Here is a 20,751-nt window from a genome sequence, read left to right on the forward strand (position 1 = left end):
AAGTGTTGAGATTACAGGTGTGAGTTTTATAATATATTTTTTATTTCATTTGGATCAGTGAAATTTTCATCTAGGAATTCATATTAATTTAACCAAAATAGTGAAGACAAACTGGGAGGCTTGTAGATTTGGATAGGGTGGTGAGTATGTATGTGTTTTGGTAACTCAACTGACGTTTAACTTGAACTGCATATCACATGTTAACAGAAGATTTAGGTAATCTACAGAATTCTGATTGCATTAATTTCATGTGTGAATGGAAAATAGTAAAACCAATTAGTGTAATGCTTTACTGTTAACAAAGTGCTTGCCTTTATATTTGAACCTAAAAGCAGCTCCATAAAATAGGTGTGATCCTCATCATTTTACAGCTGAAGAGATAGGTAACTTTCCCAACTAGCTTAGTTATAAATGGCAGAGAAGTGACTGAAGCTGAGCCCTACTCACTTCACAGAGTTGTTGCACAGATTAAATAAGGTGCTGCTAAGGTTACATTATTTTATCACTTTACACGATAGTTTCATTTAGTTATCTCATTTAATCTTCACAGTAACCTCATTTGAAAGATGAAGAAACAATCATAGAGAAATTATATGTTGTGCTCAAAACATAGCCTAAGCTTTCTAACTCCCCCTTCAGATTTGTTTAATATACTACAAATCTTTCCACAGCAAACCACTGTGTGTGAAACATTTGAAACAATATGTATTCAAATAGAAGAGATTATATTTATCATCTGTCATTCTGCAGTCCCTATACAAATATGTTTGCCTTCAGATTATCTACTGTTAGGTGTTAAGTCTATAGTAGATGCTGAGTAAATACAAATTCACTTATCTTTTCCTTGACGCTTACTTCATTTTTTGGGAAACTTCAATCTGGTTCTTTCAAAAAGTACGATCTATTTTATACAGTTCACTAATGATTTTCATTTTCTTTCTACTATGAAAGTATTAAAGCCTGTATAGTTAATTCAACTAGCAAATATTAGTTGACCTCTTAAAAGTGAAACGTATCAACTTGAATTGAAATGCAAGTTACTTTTCTCTTCACTAATCATAGGGAAAATAAGTATTTCCCCAAACTGGAATGGATATGAATAAGCACCTTGATTATTTTGAAATAAAAGAAGTTGTATTATTTATTTATTTTTAACCTTTTAACTTTTTTTTAGGAATATGACAGAACTGATGGTTTTTCACACAGTCCCTTTGGCTTGAAGCCTAGATCAGGTAAATAGATATTCTGTAAATAAAATTTATCAATTATATTTGAAACTAGTTTCCCAGCTTAAATGGGATTGATTCCATAGTTTTAAGTACACATAAATTCTTTCCCCTCTCCTAAAAACAATTTTCTCTTAATCTTATTTGTCTTTCCAATTCCCATTCCCATTTCTTTCTTCCTCTTTACCTTCAAGCTCCTGAAACCTCAGCTTTTTGCCTTAGATATACTGCAGTCTTATTTCTACTCTACTGTGACTGCTGTTAGAATGACCACTCTGCCAGCAGACCAAACACTGTTTGAAATTATAGCACTCCATTATATTGTGGTTTTATAAAGGGATCTTTTCGTATTTGGCAAGCCCAAAAGAAAATGGATCCATGTTACTTGGCAAGGTATTGAATTATAGTTTTTATTCCTGGGTAACTGTATTGACCTTCAAGAATAATTTCCTTTTTTAAAAGATAAAAGGCTGACGTATGTTCAGTAATCATTTTTAACCTGGGCCATAAGTTTCTCATAACGTATGTTTGAATAAGAACATGCATAGGTAGTATAAATCATTAACACTTATCTTCCCTGTTGCTTTCAATTATGCATATAAATAGAGTTCAAATATATTCTTTAAAAAATTTGGAATGTATTAGTAAGTAATAATGTTTTATGTCATTTTGTATTGATTCTTTTTATCATGCGTCTTTCCCCATCAGTAGTTGCTCCTTCCCATTAACTTTGTAACAAGTTAGGAAATTTCTGTTTTTATAGCTTTTAGCCGCTCATCTCGCCAAGAATATGGGGCAGCAGATCCGGGATTTACAATGAGAAGAAAGATGGAACATTTACGGGAAGAGCGAGAGCAAATACGACAACTTCGCAACGTAAGTCAGATTGCTCTTTCAGATCTGCTTTGTGGAAATGGGTTTAACTTGGAAAATTAATAAGGCATATGGATTTTATTTTCAATGCTCCTTAAAATGTTTGGATTATACAACAATTAGTAATATAAACATATAACATGTATGTTTAGATAAAGTATCTGATTTATACCTGTTTCTCTATAGAATCTTGAATCCAGGTTGAAAGTAATTTTGCCTGATGACATTGGAGCTGCACTGATGGATGGGGTTGTTCTTTGCCATTTAGCCAATCATATAAGGCCACGTTCTGTTGCTAGTATTCATGTACCATCACCAGCAGTGGTAAGTGTTGTTACAGTTTGTTAGTTCTCTAAAAGAAGATATAGCTTCTTAAAATTGTCTTTAAATAATATACCTCAGTGAACTTAGTTTTCAGTTTTGCTTAAGTTCCATAGAAAAATGCCTAAAAGTACATTTTTTCCCTCTTTACAGCCCAAACTGAGCATGGCAAAATGTCGAAGAAATGTAGAAAATTTTCTTGATGCTTGTAAAAAGTTGGGTGTCTCACAGGTAATTGTTATTTGTCTAACAACGTGATCACTTAAATTGAATTTATTACATGCAAACTGGGATTCTTCTTAGAGCAACGAATAATGCTTTCTGAACATGAAAATGAATGCCTTCTCTTGGTACCTTCTCCTAAGCTCCAGCTTTAACTGTAGCAGTTATCTAATGAATGTTTTTAACTGCCTTTAAAGTCATTTATAAAATAGCTACAAATCTGGAAAATCATGCACATCACTGACCAAACGTAATTCAGTGGCCATATTTACAACTTGGTTGTGATGCCATTGTTACCATCTTTTTTTCTTTCTTTATTTTTTTTCCAGAGAACATTTGGACTCCTTTGTAAGTCATTGGATAGATTCTGATTGGAAGATTTGCATTCAGTGTAAACAGCCTTTCAAACTTTATTTAAAATGCAAAATTGGAAATTATAGCAGCATATTATGATAATATCTGTATTGGGCAAACTTTGAAATTTTTAGGAATTGTCTTACATTTCATGTAATAATTGCACTACTATGCAATTAATCATTAAAGCAGTATTGTAAACATATAAGGAACATGTGTAGTCACAATATTGCTTCTTTGTAAAGTGTTATAAACCTAACCTCTACATGAATGACTATGGAGAAAAATGACATTGTTATCAGAGCACAATTAAGTTGTGCTTGTTAAGCTGTCTTTTGAACAGTGTCTTAATAATCTGGTCTACAGATCCCATTTTAACCTCTTCCCTCAAGTAAGTAAACATAATTTAATGTGTAGAGAATCAGTGAATTGTTGGATAATTTGGAAATTACATGATGTTCTCTAATTACCTATTGTCTATACTTGATGTAATGGTGTTTTTTTTTGAGACGGAGTCTCACTCTGTTGCCCAGGCTGGAGTAGTGCAGTGGCATGATCTTGGCTCACTGCAACTGCTGCCTCCCAGTTCAAGCAATTTTCCTGCCTCAGCCTCCCAAGTAGCTGAGACTACAGGCGCATGCCACCACACCCAGATAATTTTTTATTTTTAGTAGAGACAGGGTTTCACCATGTTGGCCAGGCTGGTCTTGAACTCCTGACCTCAACTGATCCACCCACCTCGGCCTCCCAAACTGCTGGATTACAGGTGCGAGCCACTGCGCTCGGTTGATGTGATGTTTTAAATTTTTAATTCTTAAAAATGTTTATTGTTTCTTTTTTCTACTCTCAGTCTTCCAATGGGAAATAGCAAACTTAGCAACGTTTTCTCCAGCCATTACATTATACAGATTTTCCCATTTTGCCATTTTTTCTTTTTCAAAATTAAAAAAAAACCTTGTTTTAGAGATGGAGTCTCACTGTGTTGCCCAGGCTGGACTGGAACTCCTGAGCTCTAGACTTCTATTTCACGAATAACTGGGATTACAAGCATTCACTGCCTCACTAATGTTATGTCATTTTTGTTTTAAGGGTCTTATTTTTAGCTTGAGTGTTTTTCCTCTGACCTCAGAATTGGTAATATATAATAATTTTTAAATTAATTTTCTTTGTTTTAGGATGTTTTCTAATTTTTAACAGCCTTATTGAGTTATCAACATACAATATAGTGCATATAAAGTATACAGTTTGATCAGTTTTGACATATGCATACACCATGAAATCATCACCACAGTCAAGATGATGAACATATCTACTGCCCCCCAAAATTTCCTCATGTGTCTTTCCAATCCTTCCTTCTCCAACAACCACTAATCTGCTTTCTGTCATGGTAGATTGTTTGCACTTTCTAGAGTTTTATATAAATGGAATGATACAATATGTATTATATTTTTCTATCTTCTTTCCATTAGCATAATTATTTTATGACTCGTCAGTGTCATTGCATGTATGAATACACCATTGCTTTTCATTGCTAGATAGTATTTTATTGTATGGATATACCACAGTTTGTTGATCCCTTGACCTGCTGATGGATGTTTGGGTTGTTTCCAGTTTTAGTGGCTACTACAAATAAAGCTGCTGTGAACATTTGTATACAAGTCTTTGTATGGATTTATGCATTCTTTAATTTTTGGTAAATACCTAGCAGTGGAATAACTGGAACATATGGTAGGTGCATGCTTAACATTTTAAGAAAATACAAAACTCTTCCAAAGTGGTTGTACCGTTTTACATTCCTGTCAGCAGTATGTGAGAATTCCAGTTCCTCTACATCCTCACTGGCATTCAGTATGATCAGTCTTTTAAAAATTTTAGTCATTGTGATATGTATGTCCTGACTTGCCAGGGCAGTTTTAATTTGCGTTTTCCTAAAGACTAATGATGCTGATCATATTTTCAAGCACTTATTTGCCATCTGTATATCTTCTTTTTGAAGTACTTTGAAGTGTACTTCTTTTTGGAAGTACATATTCTAATCTGAGGTCTATTTTGTATTGGGTTGTTTATTTTCCTATGTTTGAGTTTCAGATTTCTTTACAAATTATGGATAAAGTCTTTTACCAGATTTATAAATATTACATCCAAATCTTTATCTTATCCTTTCATTGTCCTTAGAGTGTCTTTCAAAGAGCAGGATCTTCAGTTATTGAAATACAATTTATTTTTTAAAATGGGCTGTGCTTTTTGTGTCAAACCTAGGATATCTTTATATAATCCAAGGCCACAAAGATTTTTTTTCCTATGTTTACTTCTAGAAGTTTTATAATCTTGAGTTTTATGTTCATGTCTATGATCAATTTTGAGTTAGTTTTTGTATGTGGTTAGAAAGTATGGATTGAAGTTCTCTTTTTTTAAGCCTGGGATTGGGCATATACATTGACTTTTTTAAGAAAATATTTTTATTGAGATATAATTAAAATGCCATAGCATTCACTGATTTAAAGTGTATAGTTAAATGGTTTTTAGTATGATCACAGAGTTCAGCAACAGTTACAACAACCTGTTTACAGTATTTTTGTCACCCCAGAAACAAAGCCCTTACCCATTCGTAGTCCCTCCCCTGTTCTTTCTGTGAATTTGCCTACTCTAGACATTACATATAATGAAATCATACAATATGGGGTCTTTAGTGTCTGGCTTCTTTGACTTAGTATAATTTTTCCAAGGTTCATCCATTTGTAGCCTAAATCAGTACTTCATTTCTTTTTATGGCTGAATAGTGTTCTGTTCTAAATACATACCACATGTTGTTTATCCATTCATCAGTTGATAGACGTTTGGGTTGTTTTCACTCATTGTTTATTATGAATAATGTTGCTTTGAACATCTGTGAATGAGTTTTTCTTTGAACACCTGTTTTCAATTCTCTTGGTTGTATACCTAGCAGTGAAATTGTTAGGTTATATGGTAACTCTATGTTTATAATATTTTTTAAGAAACTGCCAAAATATGTTGCAAAGTGGCTGCACTATTTTTACATTTCCACCAGCAATGTATGAGGGTTCTAATTTCTTCACATCATCACCAACAATGGTTACTGTCTACCTTTTTGGTTCTAGCTATTTTAGTGTGTGTGTGATGTGATATCTTATTGAGGTTTTGATTTGCATTTTCCTAATAGTTAATGATGTTGAGCATCTTTGCTTGCGCTTATTGATTTGTATATATTCTTTGAAGTAATGTCTATTCAAACCCTGTGTTCATTTCTGAATTGGATTATTTATCTTTTTTTTGAGTTGTAGTTACGTATTCTGGATACAAATTGCCTATGAGATATATGACTTGCAAATATTTTCTCCCATTCTGCAGGTTGTCTTTTCACTTTCTTGATGGTGTCATTTACAGCACAAAAGTTATTAGTTTGATGAAGTGTAGTTTATCTCGTTTTTTCTTCTGCTGCTTATGATTTTGATATCATATCTAAGAAAACATTGTGTAATTCAAGGTCACAAAGATTTACATTTGTGTTTTCTTCTAAAAGTTTTATACTTTTAGGGCTTACCTTTTTGTCTGTGATCCATTTTGAGATCAGTTTTGTGCATAGTATGAGGTACAGATCCAACTTCATTCTTTCACATGTGGATATCCAATTTTCCCAGCACCGTTTGTTGATAAGATTCTTCTTTTCCCCATTGAATTGCCTGTCTTAGCATCTTTGTCAAAAATCAGTTGACCATAAATGTAAGGCTTTTTTTCTGGACTCTCAGTTTTTTATGACTAAATTCCTTATTCCAGTATCACACTGTCTTGCTTACTGTAGTTCTGTGATGCATTTTGAAATCAAGAAGTGTGAGTCTTCCAGCTTTGTTCTGTATCAAGGTCGTTTTGGCTATACTGGGTCCCTTGCATTTCCATATCAATTTTAGGATTGATTAGCTTGTCAATTTCTGCAAAAAAGCCAGTTGGGATTTTGCTGGGGATACCAATCTGTAAAATGATTTGAGGAATATTGTCATCTTCACAATATTTATTCCTGTGATCCATTAACATGAGACATCTTTCCATTTATTTATATCTTTTATTTTTATTCCAACAGTGTTTTGTAGTTTTCAATGTACGAGTCTTTCATTCGATTTGTTAAATAAATGTTTAGTATTTTATTCTGTTTGGTACTATTATAAATATCATTATTTCCTTAATTCCACTGTCAATTTTTTATTGCTACTTTATAGAAATAGAAGTGATTTTCTTTTATTGATCTTGTATTTTGCAACCTTGCAGAACTCATTTATTAGTTCTAATAGTTTGTGTGTGTGTGTGTGTTTCTATGCCTTAGGAGTTTCTCTATCTAGAATCATGTAATTATTCTTTCAAAGATTCATCCATTTCATCTAACTTGTCAAACTATTGGTATGAAGTTGTTTATAATGTCTCCTTATTATCATTTTGGTATTTATAGAATATCTTGTGGTGTCACTTCCCTTATTTATGATATTGGTAATTTGTGTATTCTCTCTTTTTTTCCTGATTAGCCTAGCTTGAGGTTTATGAATTTTTTAAAAATCTTCTAAATGAACTAACTTTGGTTTCATTACTTTTTTTACCTATTGTTTTTTGTTTTTTTTACTTTATTGTTTTCCTCTCTCATTCTCATTATTTGCACCTTTCTTTTGCCATTGGTCAATTTGCTCTTCTTTTTTTAGTTTCTAGAGTAGAAGCTGAAGTCATTGATTTGAAGCCTTTCTTCTTTTCTAGTGTACACTTCAGTGGTTATTTGAATAAATAAGCAAAATATTAAGAGGGCAACAAATATAGCAGTGAAGATGGAGATAAGGCAATAATTTTGAGAACTCTTTGTGGGATACCATCAGTAGTATTTGGAGAATTGTTATGGGGATAAGGAAGAAAGAGGAAGACTTATATTTCACAGGTTTGTCAATGGAGATTGAATAGTGTATTACTGACTAAGACATGGATCACAGAAGGACAGGTTAATTTGGTAAGTAATTCTGTTGTGGACACATTGATTTTGATATGTCTGTTAGATGTCCGTTTGACTGTGTCTAGTTGGTATTTGTATTTGGAGCTCAATAGAGAGATCTTGGGAGGAAATAAAGACTTGGAAGTCATCAGTATGGAAGGAGTAGTTAAAACTGGAAATGAGAATACCAAAAGAGAGGATATAGCATAAAAGAGAAGAGAGTGAAGACAGAACCCTTGGAAACATTTGGGATGTTAGAAGAGGATCAGTGAGGGCTAATGAATGAAAACTACTGCACAATTACTGTCAGAAAAGTTGAAGTAGAAAAAATGGTGTCACAGAAGACAGGGGAGGGGTAAGGTTTCCAGAAAGGCATTAATCAAAAGCATAATATGACTGAGCAGTCAATTAGACACGTGCAACATTTGACATTTAAGATGACATTGGTGTTTTTTACTAAATAGTTTTAGTGGGCATATGCTTTAGGGTTAGATGTAAGATAGCAGTGGTCGAGTAGTGAATGGGAAATGCAAAAGTGGTGACCAACTCTTTTATAAACATTTTCTTTGTAGAGAAAGAGGTACAAGTGTAGAATGACAGCATTTTAAACAAGGCCAACTTCTATAATCTTTTTCTTACTATAAATTAAGAATCTAAAAACATTTTAGATTGCAATATTTATAAGAGAAAACTTAGAATTGTGTATTTTTTTCTTTACATTTTACAGAAATCATGTTTTTAAAATCAAATTCTGACTTAATGTTATTACACTTCTAAAAAATGAATGTTCAAATACCTTTTTTTTTTTTTTTCCTCCAGGAAAGACTTTGTTTGCCTCATCATATTTTGGAAGAACGAGGACTTGTGAAAGTTGGTGTCACAGTTCAGGCGCTCCTTGAATTACCAACAACCAAGGCATCTCAGCTTTCTATGGCTTGATATAACATTTAAAGATTTTAAGTGTATAGTTTCATTTATTTGAAGTGATTTCAAATATTTCAAATTCATGAATAAGAGTATTCCATCAAAAATAGTTTGCCTTAGGTCACACCTTAGGATTTAAAAAAAATTACATTGAAACATCAGACTTAAACATTGAATTGCCCAAACTTCTTTTGGGGGAAAACTGGATTAATTTAATAAGAGTATTTGATAAACTCAAATTCTCTTTTTACTAAATCAGTTGATAATCTTGATTATTTTTCAGAAAGCAGACTGATACTAAATTTAAAATGTAGTTTCAATTTAATAATCACATTAGGTTTAATTTTTTTACATCATAGCATACTAGTAACATCTGGATAAAGGTAATTGTTTTTTAGCAATTTAGAGCAATTCTATATTTGAGTTATTTAATACACTTCTAATTCTAATTTATACACAATTTCTTCAATCTTTGGTCTTAGTTTTCTAGAAAAAAAGGCGTAGAAAAAACAATTCTGGCTTTATATTAAGTTCTTTTAGTATTATAGGTTGGTGCCAAAATATTTTCAGTTGTACTGTAGATTGTTTACATGTGAAGTGCCTGTGTAATTGATGACTCTTATATAGTCTTAAGCATTTTTGCAATTTTTAAATGTATTTAAATAGAGTCAATGGAACTTTAAAATATTTTAGTAGATTTTGTAGGGTCAGTAATATGTGAGGATTTAAATGAGCCTCACATTGTGACATTTGTGGTTTTTTAGTTAGTCCATTGCAGTTTCCCTTAAATTGGTTATTTCATGTTGTCAAAATACCAATGTTAATATGGTTAATTTATGATATTTAATTTTGTGAAACTTAATCATCTTTTAAAATGTATTATTTGAAGAGTATTTTATTTCTGTATTGAAAATGTTACACAAAGCAGTAAAGTTTTTGAGAACTAGTGGAGTACTAATTATCAAGGACATTTTGATAAAACTGCCAAAGTTTGGGTTTATATCTTGCCTTTGAGCAGCATTATGTCAGTGCTGCCTTTAGCTATATTCAGAGAGCAGCAGTTGAGGAATAGCTTTTTACTCAAAATCTGGCCATTTGTGAATCCTGTAAACCTTGTGATCTTCAATTACTTTGATGTTAAATTAAACACAGACTCTTCTATAAATATTTTCATGAGATACTATGTTACACAAAGTCCTTGTTTAACTTACATATGGGTAAATTTACATTGGTGGTATTACAGGAATTTTTCAAAACATTACTGTAATGAATAACTGAGTTTCCTATAGAAGAATCTTAATAATTTACTTTTGCAGTAACCAAGCAAGCATCATATCTTAAGTATGTGATCATTTGCACTTCTTACCTCTTAATATGGATGCAAGTTATTAAAACTGTTGGCCTGGGTATTTCAAAGGGTATATATAAAAGGTAGAAACTAATGTGCCAAATGGTATAGGAACAAATGTACTTTTTTTGATCAGTTGGCATGAAGCCATAGAATTAAATTTTGGCTTTAGAAATCAGGTGTGTTCATTACATTCCCCAAGGGTCAAATTGGAGCTTTTAAAGAATTAAAGCTTCTATGACTGTATGGTTTAAGAATTAAAGTATTAGTAATTTATTATTTTAATATTTGAGCTCATTAGTTGTTAATTTTTAGTTGGATTAAAAAAAAACTCACACATTCTCCCTAGTGAAAACTTGGTAATATATGTAAGAAATGGCAAATAAATACCTTAGTTAATGACTTTTTATGTAGAAATTTGACACCATTACAAATTAAGTGACCGTTAAAAACACAGCAATCATTCATACTGCTTTCATAGGTGTTATGATAGTCTCTGATTAATCAATCTAGTGTTAATTATTTTACAAGTGTTGTCCTGTTTCATATCTTTGAAGTAGTAGTGAAATTGTAGGCCATTTTCTTATTGCATTTCACTTACTTGTCGGTTAATTATTCCTTTAAAAAGAAAATACAGCAGAACCTCACTGTAGCATTCTTTACTGCAAAGCAAAATTCAATTTAAGATGGGCTTATCTGAGGTCCACATCATGGCAGTTCATTTACTCTTGTGGCAAATGGCAACACCACCTCTAAAGCAGTTTCACAGCATAGTCCCCTACAACGTTATACCAAGGCCCTGATGTATTTCTTTTAGTAGTTTCTAAGTGTAAAATTTATTCTAAATGCTTTTATGGCTATTATCTATTTCATCAGTTATTGAATTAAGAATGATTTTCATTATTTGAGTGGGATTTGTGATTTAATGACAGTTAAATAATCAAAAATATTTTATTAGGCCCCCAAAATTTAATAGATAGCTATTTCTGTTACATTTTATTACTGTATGGCACAAGAAATAAGTGACATTGGGTATGTTAGAAATGAAATAAGAAGTAAAAATGCATTACCATTTGTTTAATAATTATCTTTACAGAATGCTAGTTTAATGACTTTTTTAACTGAATTTTTTGAATAAATCAGAAATGTTTGTATTTGTCACAGATCTATCATAATTGATTTTCTGATGCATTTAAAAATAAATGGAACATTTAAATGTATATTACCGATGCAAACTGTGGATAAAGTTGAAAGACAAAATTTTAAGTCTGGTATTTCTTTTTTCCCTCTCTACCTCCTTTCTTACCATCGTATCATCCATTTTTTATCAGCATTTGATAGATGGTGTCTGTGTTCCCTAGTGTAGAAAAATAGCCAGACTTAGAGAGAATATTCAAAGTAAATGGTTTAAAGGTCCAGATTCACTTTATATTGTGAAAGGAAAATAAATCTTGGGGCCCCAACATCACTAAGCTAAAGGGAAAGGTCAAGCTGGGAACTGCTTAGGGGAAACCTACCTCCAGTTCTATTCAAAGTCACCACTGTGCTCACTGAGGTAAATGCCTATCTGATTGCCTCCTTTGGAGAGGCTAATCAGAAACTTAAGAGAATGCAGCCGTTTGTATCTTATCTACCTATGACCTGGAAGCCCCCTCCCCGCTTCCAGTTTTCCCGCCTTTCCGGACTGAAATAATGTTTGTCTTACATATGTTGATTGATGTCTTGTGTCTCCCTAAAATGCATAAAACCAAGCTGTGCACTGACCACCTTGGGTACATGTCGTCAGGACTGCCTGAGGCTGTGTCGCAGGCACCATCCTCAACCTTGGCAAAATAAGCTTTCTAAATTAACCGAGACCTGTCTCAGATATTCAGGGTTCACATTTGGTAACCATGAAGGGATTCTGAGTGGAGGTACCCCTGACCTTTGACAAATCTCTTATTGGTGCTTGGTACCAACATGAGCTAACCCTATGGCTCAAACCCATAAGGCAATTTGTTGAGGTCTGGGAGCACCCCTTCCAGAGAATCCCTGATCTCCCAAAATCTGGTCGAAATCTAAAGTTTATTTTGCTGTATGATTCCCTTTTTTGGAGTTTTACTTGCTCCCAACAAGAAAGGCAAGATTTCCTGCTTCCATGACAATGGAAAGCAGGTAATCCTTTATGGAGTCTGAGCTTGCTCCCAACAGGGAAGATAGGTTTGAGTTTTTTCCTGCTTTTAGGATGGTAGAGCGCATTGTTCAGCCTGAGACCCATCTCTAGGTAAGTAACTGAATTGGGGTTTTGATCTGACTAAAATTAACAACCAGCTGGTTTTAATTTCTCCTTACCATTAGAGTGCTTAGTGATCATATTGTTGGGGTTTTTTTTTTGCTGTTGGTTGTTCCTGCCTTTCCCCCATCAGATTTGACCATCTCTACCTGATTTCGTCAAATCCGAGTGAGAATTCCAAATTATGGGTAAGATAGCCACTCTAATTTGTCCAAAATTCCTTGCAGCTGCAAAAGAGAAAAAAAAAACAAAACCAAAAACCGTGCACTTGGTTTCTGTATTTGCTTCCTGTCTTGAAAAACAAACATTCTTTCATTTACTTTTCTTCCACCCTATTTTTTGCCATTTGCAGTACCAAAAAAAAAAAAAAAAAAAAAAAATCTAGAGGAGGCTTCTAATAACTTGAACCCCTTTAAAAAATTCAGAACAAGGGCATCACTCATCCCTTTTGGGGTGTTCTGTGTTGTCAACCTTGGCAAAACAAACTGTCTAAATTAACTGAGACCTGTCTCAGATATTCGGGGTTCACAATATGTCGTTTTCAGTAGGTAATATTTTCCTTAAATAACAATAATTTTTTATGATATCCTCACCAAATAATATTGCCTTTATGTAAGATAAACTATATAGCATAAATATAAGAGAACTTTTTTGTTTTTTGTTTTTTTTAGACAGAGTCTTGCCCTGTCACCCAGGCTGGGGTGTAGTGGTGCGATTTCAGCTCACTGCAACCTCCACCTCCCCACCTCAAGCGATTCTCATGCCTCAGCCTCTTGAGTAACTGGGACTATAGGCACGCACCACCACACCCAGCTGATTTTTGTAGTTTTAGTTGAGATAGGGTTTTGCCGTGTTGGCCAGGCTGATCTCGAACACCTGGTCTCAAGTTATGCACCCGCCTTGGCTTCTGAAAGTACTGGGATTACAAGTGTGAGCCAACGCACCCAGCCAATATAAGAGAACTTTATGTTAAATAAATGTAGAATAGGTAAAACTGTGATTTTTTTTTTTTTTTTTTTTTTGACAGAGTCTTGTGCTATCACCCAGGCTGGAATGCAGTGGAGTGATCTTGGCTCACTGCAACCTCCACCTCCTGAGATCAAGCAATTCTTCTGCCTCAGCCTCCCTAGTAGCTCGAACCACAGGCATACACCACCACACCAGCTGATTTTTGTATTTTTAGTAGAGATGGGGTTGGCCAGGCTGGTCTCAAACTCCTGACCTCAGGTGATCTGCCCACTTTGGCCTCCCAAAGTGCTGGGATTACAGGCGTGAGCCACCATGCCCAGCCAATTGTGATTAATTTTATTGTAGTTTTAGTGAAAGGTGTATTATTGAATTGCCCTTAAGCTATATGATTAAAAATTAATCTTTCTTTTTTCAGGTAAATTTAATATTTTTAAAATCCACATATTTTATTAAAATATTATTAATTTGTAATTGTGATTTACCCTACAAGTAGAAAGTCATCCAGGTAAATGTTATTGAAGATAATATTATTTGCTGTTTTATAGTTACTCATCCTAAACTTTCAGATTTAACAAGTACTTAAGTAAGTAAATATTTGGTGTAAGTTGTTTGAAAACGATTCTAAGTTTATCACAGAATTTTGAATTATCTTTAGATAATGGTACTAAACTTGTTTCCTCCTTCAGTAAATCTACAGTTTTGGTGCACTACATGGAATGGTCCTAGAATTCTCAGGAACCTATGTCACTATCCAGAGCACTCCAGAGTACTGATATATTATGATATATTACTGTATATTAGATTCACGTGGAAATGCCCAGTTATATTCTGAAATTGGTAAATTGGAAAATGTCAATGTCATCTATTTCTTAAGGCATAAACTTTTCTAATCCGGTATTTCAAAACATGAAAAATATCCTTATGCTTACAGTGTTTAAATAGCTTAGAATTTCCAAAGTAGTGTGTGTGTGTGTGTGTGTGTTTCATGTAAGGCTCCAGTTGTTTTAGCAAAAAAGAATCTTATTGCATTTGCATTGGAAAGCCAGAGTTTAGAAGTTATGAGAATTCTTACATAAAGAGTTTAGGATGGAAGGTTGGTGATTGAATAATTTGAAAGTTACCAAAATAAAAACAGAAGTTTCTTTAAAATGTGGTCATTTTAAAATTTAAGTTATTGCACAATATTTTCCTCATTTCTTGGATACTTTATTTTGAGTACCCTGCCATTTATGGTTAGAGAAAAATAAATTTATTTTACTCTAGTCCTTGATATGTATCAATTAATTATCTACCTAAATAGGTGAGAAATGTATTGGGTATGTATATATGTAAATGATAAATAGAATAGATTTTTCAATAGCGAATTGAATATTAGAAAACTTCAGATATTCATTTCCAATTCAAATAAACACAAAGTGATCCTGTATAATTTATGAAGTAGTAATTAAAATAATACCTTAGGGCAGTGATTCTTAAACTTTGGATTTTAAGAAATCCATATGAATCAATATGGATCACCTAAGGATTATGTTAACGAAGTACAGATTGATTCAATAGGTCATGTGTGGCGTCTGAGATTCTGCGTTTCTAACAAGCTTCCAAGTGATGCTGGTCCAATAGCCAACTTGAATAATAAAGCCCTATAGTCGTTCAAGTGCTGTAGTAATATCAATTTACTGTACGATAGTATAGTAGTTTGATATTTTAAGAGATGTTTCAAGATCTTTACTTAACATTTTAAATTCTATTCTGAAATGTGTTCTACTTTATTAAGGGCTTTGGGATTTTCTTTATGGTTTAAAAAGGTATACTTTGTTTTTGTGATTAGTACTATCTCAAATTTTCATTTCTGAAAAATCATTTTAAACACACAGCTGTATAATTTTCAAGATAAATTAAACTAGTCACAGTCACAGGTATGTGTGATTATAAAATGGTCATATATACCTAAACAAGTTAAATTAACAAATATTAAAGCAAAAAGATGTCATCCTTCTTTTTTGGAGCACTTAGAAAACTACATGAATTTTTTTATAGTCTTGAGATCAGTCATTTTCTTGCTATCCTTGCTTTTAAGTTGAACACATAATCATTTTTTCAGGATAGCATGTTAAATATAGACCATATACAAATAAACTAATATATATTTAACGTAATAGTTATGTTTTGTGATCAGAGCTTAATTTTGAGATAAAGATAAATTTCTCCCCTTCACAAAACAAATGAGAAACGCTATTTCCTTCATTTAAAACATTTGGAATCATTTTACTCATTTTAATAGCCTTACAAAAGTTGTGGATACATTGCTAGTTAGAAAACAAATCAAGATCCAAGTTAGCTTGAAATGCCAAAGGCAGTCAAATGCCTTTCATGGCAAGATATGACTCATGTGCTTTGACAATAAATGGAAATATTAATAATTAAATATGAAAAGGAAGAGCACAGACATGTACAACATTGAACTAGAACCTTTTTCTATAATTGAGTTATAAATAATAAAACATATCTTTATGTATGTCTGTCATTTATTATCTTTAACATCTAAGATTGACAACTGAGTAGAAATGAATATTATGCTGTAACTTAAAATTTTAAATCCCACATACTTGGATATAATCATGGTTAGTAGTGAATAAAATATATTTACAAATATACATTTTAACGTATGGGCATAATTTTTAGGTATTTTGTACCACAGTTTTTCATTGTGAAAGATAGAGTTTATGATACTTCTAGTATAATCGTAAAAAATTTAAAACCATAAAAGAATTATAGAATTTGGGTATTGCCATGATTTCATTCTTCAGGCTAGGAAACTAAGGCCCAGAAATATGGTTTGAACAATTATTTAAGGACTGAACTTTTTTGTAACCATCCCTGGATCATTTACCTACTCTACTAAAACTTACTTTGTATGTATGATTTTTGTTTTTTACAAATCTTTGAAGCTTTTATGTATGACCATTTGTTTGCAATATGTAACATTATTATACTGTGAAAAAATAATTCTGAATTAGTTAATTTGAAACACTGTTTTCAGCTCTTACTACATACCAGGTATTGGTACTGCAGGCCTTGTGGATATGGCGATGAATAGGAAATGGTCTTTTTTTTGAGAGCTTTATAAAGGAATTCAGCTACTGGTTTCTGACTGTTGCATTAAAATAGACGAACATTTATAATATTAAATTTTGTTATTGAAATTTATCATTGGCCAGGCATGGTGGCTCATACCTGTAATCCCAGCACTTGGGAGGCTGAAGCAGGCAGATCACTTGAGCTCAGGACTTCAAGGCAGCCTGGCAACATGGTGAAACCCCTTCTTCACAAAAAAGACAAAAGTTAGCCTGGTGTGGTGCCCATCTGTGGTCTCAGCTACTTGGAGGCTGAGGTGGGAAGATATCTTATCCCAGGAGATTGAGGCTGCAGTGAGCTGTGATTACAGAGTGAGACCTGTCCCAAAAAAGAAAAGAAGAAATTTATTATTCTTTTTTTTTTTTTTTTTTTTTTTTTTGAGGCGGAGTCTCGCTCTGTCGCCCGGACTGGAGTGCAGTGGCCGGATCTCAGCTCACTGCAAGCTCCGCCTCCCGGGTTTACGCCATTCTCCTGCCTCAGCCTCCCGAGTAGCTGGACCACAGGCGCCCGCCACCTCGCCCAGCTAGTTTTTGTATTTTTTAGTAGAGACGGGGTTTCACTGTGTTAGCCAGGATGGTCTCGATCTCCTGACCTCGTGATCCGCCCGTCTCGGCCTCCCAAAGTGCTGGGATTACAGGCTTGAGCCACCGCGCCCGGCCTATTATTCTTAATTCTTTTTTTTTTTTTTTTTTTTTTTTTTGAGGCGGAGTCTCGCTCTGCCGCCCAGGCTGGAGTGCAGTGGCCGGATCTCAGCTCACTGCAAGCTCCGCCTCCCGGGTTCACGCCATTCTCCTGCCTCAGCCTCCCAAGTAGCTGGGACTACAGGCGCCCGCCATCTCGCCCGGCTAGTTTTTGTATTTTTTAGTAGAGACGGGGTTTCACCATGTTAGCCAGGATGGTCTCGATCTGCTGACCTCGTGATCCACCCGTCTCGGCCTCCCAAAGTGCTGGGATTACAGGCTTGAGCCACCGCGCCCGGCCTATTCTTAATTCTTATGTTTTACAAGCAATTTTTAAAGCTTACTTCTCAGTAGTAAACATTGCAATTGAATATTTATTGCTGCTAGTTGGTTCTAACAGTTGTTTTTTTGAAAAATAATTTTACGTGTTTATTTTTTCCCATTTCACTTTTTCTCTAGCTTTATTGAAGTATAATTGACAAATAAAAATTGTGTATATTTAAGCTATTTAACCTGATGTTTGATGTATGTGTACGTCATGAAATGATAACTCTTATCAAGCTAATTAACATGTCCTTCACCTCAAAGTATTACCTTTCTTTTTTGGTGGTGAAACATTTACGATCTACCCTCTTGGCAAATTTAAAGTATACAATATAATATTAGTAACTATAGTCACCATGCTGTTCATTAGATATCTAGAGCTTATTCATGCTGCATAGCTAAAACTTTATATCCTTTGACCCATTTCCCCCAGCCCTAAACCCTAGAAACAACTGTGTCTGTTAAGGTGCTATAGCAGAATACCATATAACTTTTGTAGCTTATAAATAACAGAATTTTATTTTTCACAGTTTTGGAGGCAGAGAAATCCAAGATCAAGGCACAGGCAGACTTGGTGTCTGGTAAGGGCCCACTTTCTGGTTAATAGATGGTGCTTTCTCATTGTGTCCTCACATGGCAGAAGGGGCAGTCAAGCTCCCTTGGGCCTCCTAAGGGCGCAAATGCCATTCATGAGGGTTCCATCATTTTTAAAAATTTAATTTAATTTAATTTTAAGTTCTGGGGTACATGTACAGGACGTGCAGGTTTGTTACATAGGTAAATGTGTGCCATGGTGGTTTGCTGCACCTATCAACCCATCATCTAGATATTAGGCCCCGCATGCAGTAGCTGTTTATCCTGATGTTCTCCCTCCCCAGTCCCTACCTCCAGAGAGGCCCCAGTGTATGTTATTCCCCTCCCTGTGTCCATTTGTTCTCATTGTTCAGCTTCCACTTACAAGCAAGAACATGTGGTGTTTGGTTTTCTGTTCCTGTGTTTGTTTGCTGAGGATAATGGCTTCCAGTTCCATCCATGTCCCTGCAAAGGACATGATATCGTTCTATTTTATGGCTGCATAGTATTCCATGGTGTACATGTACCACATTTTCTTTATCCAGTCTATCATTGATAGGAATTTGGGTTGATTCCATGTCTTTGCTATTGTGAATAGTGCTACAATGAACATATGCATGCATGTGTCTTTATAATAGAATGATTTATATTCCTTTGGGTATATACCCAATAATGGGACTGCTAGGTCAAATGATATTTCTGGTTCTAGGTCTTTGAGGAATCATCTCACTGTTTTCCACAATGATTGAACTAATTTGCCTTCCCACCAACAGTGTAAAAGTGTTCCTATTTCTCCACAATCTTGCCAACATCTGTTGTTTCTTGACTTTTTAATAATTGCCATTCTGGCTGGCACAAGAGGGTATCTCATTGTGGTTTTGATTTGTGTTTCTCTAATGATCAATGAAGTTGAACTTTTTCTTAATATGTTTCTTGGCCACATAAATGTCCTTTTGAGAAGCGTCTGTTCATGTCCATTGCCCACTTTTTAATGGGGTTGTTTCTTTTTTTCTTGTAAATTTGTTTAAGTTCCTTATAGATTCTGGATATTAGATCTTTGTCAGATGGATAGATTGCAAAAATTTTCTCCTATTCTGTAGGTTGTCTGTTCACTCTGATGATAGTTTCTTTTGCTGTGCAGAAGCTCTTTAGTTTATTAGATCCCATTTGTGAATTTTTGCTTTTGTTGCAATTGCCTTTGATGTTTTCATCATGAAATCTTTGCCTGTGTCTATGTCCTGAATACTATTGCCTGGATTTTCTTCTAGAGTTTTCCTAGTTTTGGGATGTACATTTAAGTCTTTAATTCATCTTGAGTTAATTTTTGTATAAGATGTAAGGAAGGAGTCTAGTTACAATTTTAGGCATATGGCTAGCCAGTTTTCCTAGCACCATTTATTAAATAGGGAATCCTTTCCCCATTGCTTGTTTATGTCAGCTTTGTTGAAGATCAGATAGTTGTAGGTGTGCAGTCTTATTTCTGAAATCTCTATTCTGTTCCATTGGTCTATGTGTCTGTTTTTGTACCAGTACCATGCTGTTTTGGTTACTGTAGCCTTGTAGTATAGTTTGAAGTCAGTAGCATGTTGCCTCCAGCTTTGTTCTTTTTCCTTAGGATTGTCTTGGCTATATGGGCTCTCTTTTGGTTCCATATTAATTTTAAAGTAGTTTTTTTCCTAATTCTTTGAAGAGTGTCAATGGCAGTTTAATGGGAATACCAATTAATCTATAAATTACTTTGGGCAGTATGGCCATTTTCACAGTATTTCTTCTTCCTATCCATGAGTATGGGATGTTTTCCCATTTGTTTGTGTTCTCTCTGATTTCCTTGAGCAGTGGTTTGTAGTTCTCTTTGAAGAGGTCCTTCACTTCCCTTGTTAGCTGTATTCCTAGGTATTTTATTCTCTTTGTAGCAATTGTGAATGGGAGTTCATTCATGATTTGGCTCTCTGCTTATCTATTGTTGGTATATAGGAATGCTTGTGAATTTTGCACATTGATTTTGTTTCCGGAGGCTTTGCTGAAGTTGCTTATCATCTTAAGAAGCTTTTGGGCTGAGCCAATAGGGTTTTCTAAATATAGGATCATGTCATCTGCAAAAAGAGACAGTTTAACTTCCTCTCTTTCTATTTGAATACCTTTTATTTATTTTTCTTGCTTGATTTCCCTGACAGAACTTCTAATACTGTGTTGAATAGGAGTGGTGAGAGAGACCATCCTTGTTTTGTGTGGATTTTCAAGGGGAATGCTTCCAGCTTTTGCCCATTCAGTATGATATTAACTGTGGCTTTGTCATAAATGGCTCTTATTATTTTGAGGTATGTTCCATCAATACTTAGTTTATGGAGATTTTTTTTACGTGAAGGGATGGTTAATTTTATCGAAGGACTTTTCTGTGTGTATTGAGATAATCATGTGGTTTTTGTCTTTAGTTCCATTTATGTGATGAATTACTTTTACTGATTTTTGTATGTTGAACAGCCTTGCATCCTGGGGATGAAGCTGACTTGATTGTATTGATAAACTTTTTGATGTGCTTCTGGATTTGG

General features: G+C 34.1%; 1 protein-coding gene across 2 annotated transcripts in view; it reads left to right on the forward strand.

Moving 5' to 3' along the window:
* LRCH2 (leucine rich repeats and calponin homology domain containing 2) overlaps positions 1–11,504 on the forward strand; it is a 131,733-nt gene extending 120,229 nt beyond the window's left edge. For both annotated transcript variants that reach the window (XM_033201490.1, XM_033201491.1), the window contains 5 exons: positions 1,175–1,232; positions 1,990–2,102; positions 2,286–2,423; positions 2,574–2,651; positions 8,797–11,504. In XM_033201490.1, coding sequence (XP_033057381.1) covers positions 1,175–1,232; positions 1,990–2,102; positions 2,286–2,423; positions 2,574–2,651; positions 8,797–8,916 — 507 coding nt within the window. In that variant the 3' untranslated portion in view covers positions 8,917–11,504. The remainder of the gene's footprint in view (positions 1–1,174; positions 1,233–1,989; positions 2,103–2,285; positions 2,424–2,573; positions 2,652–8,796) is intronic.
* The last annotated feature ends 9,247 nt before the right edge of the window (positions 11,505–20,751 follow it).

Source organism: Trachypithecus francoisi, unplaced genomic scaffold (genome assembly GCF_009764315.1).
Source record: "Trachypithecus francoisi isolate TF-2019V2 unplaced genomic scaffold, Tfra_2.0 Lachesis_group6, whole genome shotgun sequence".
Classification (NCBI taxonomy): Eukaryota; Metazoa; Chordata; class Mammalia; order Primates; family Cercopithecidae; genus Trachypithecus; species Trachypithecus francoisi.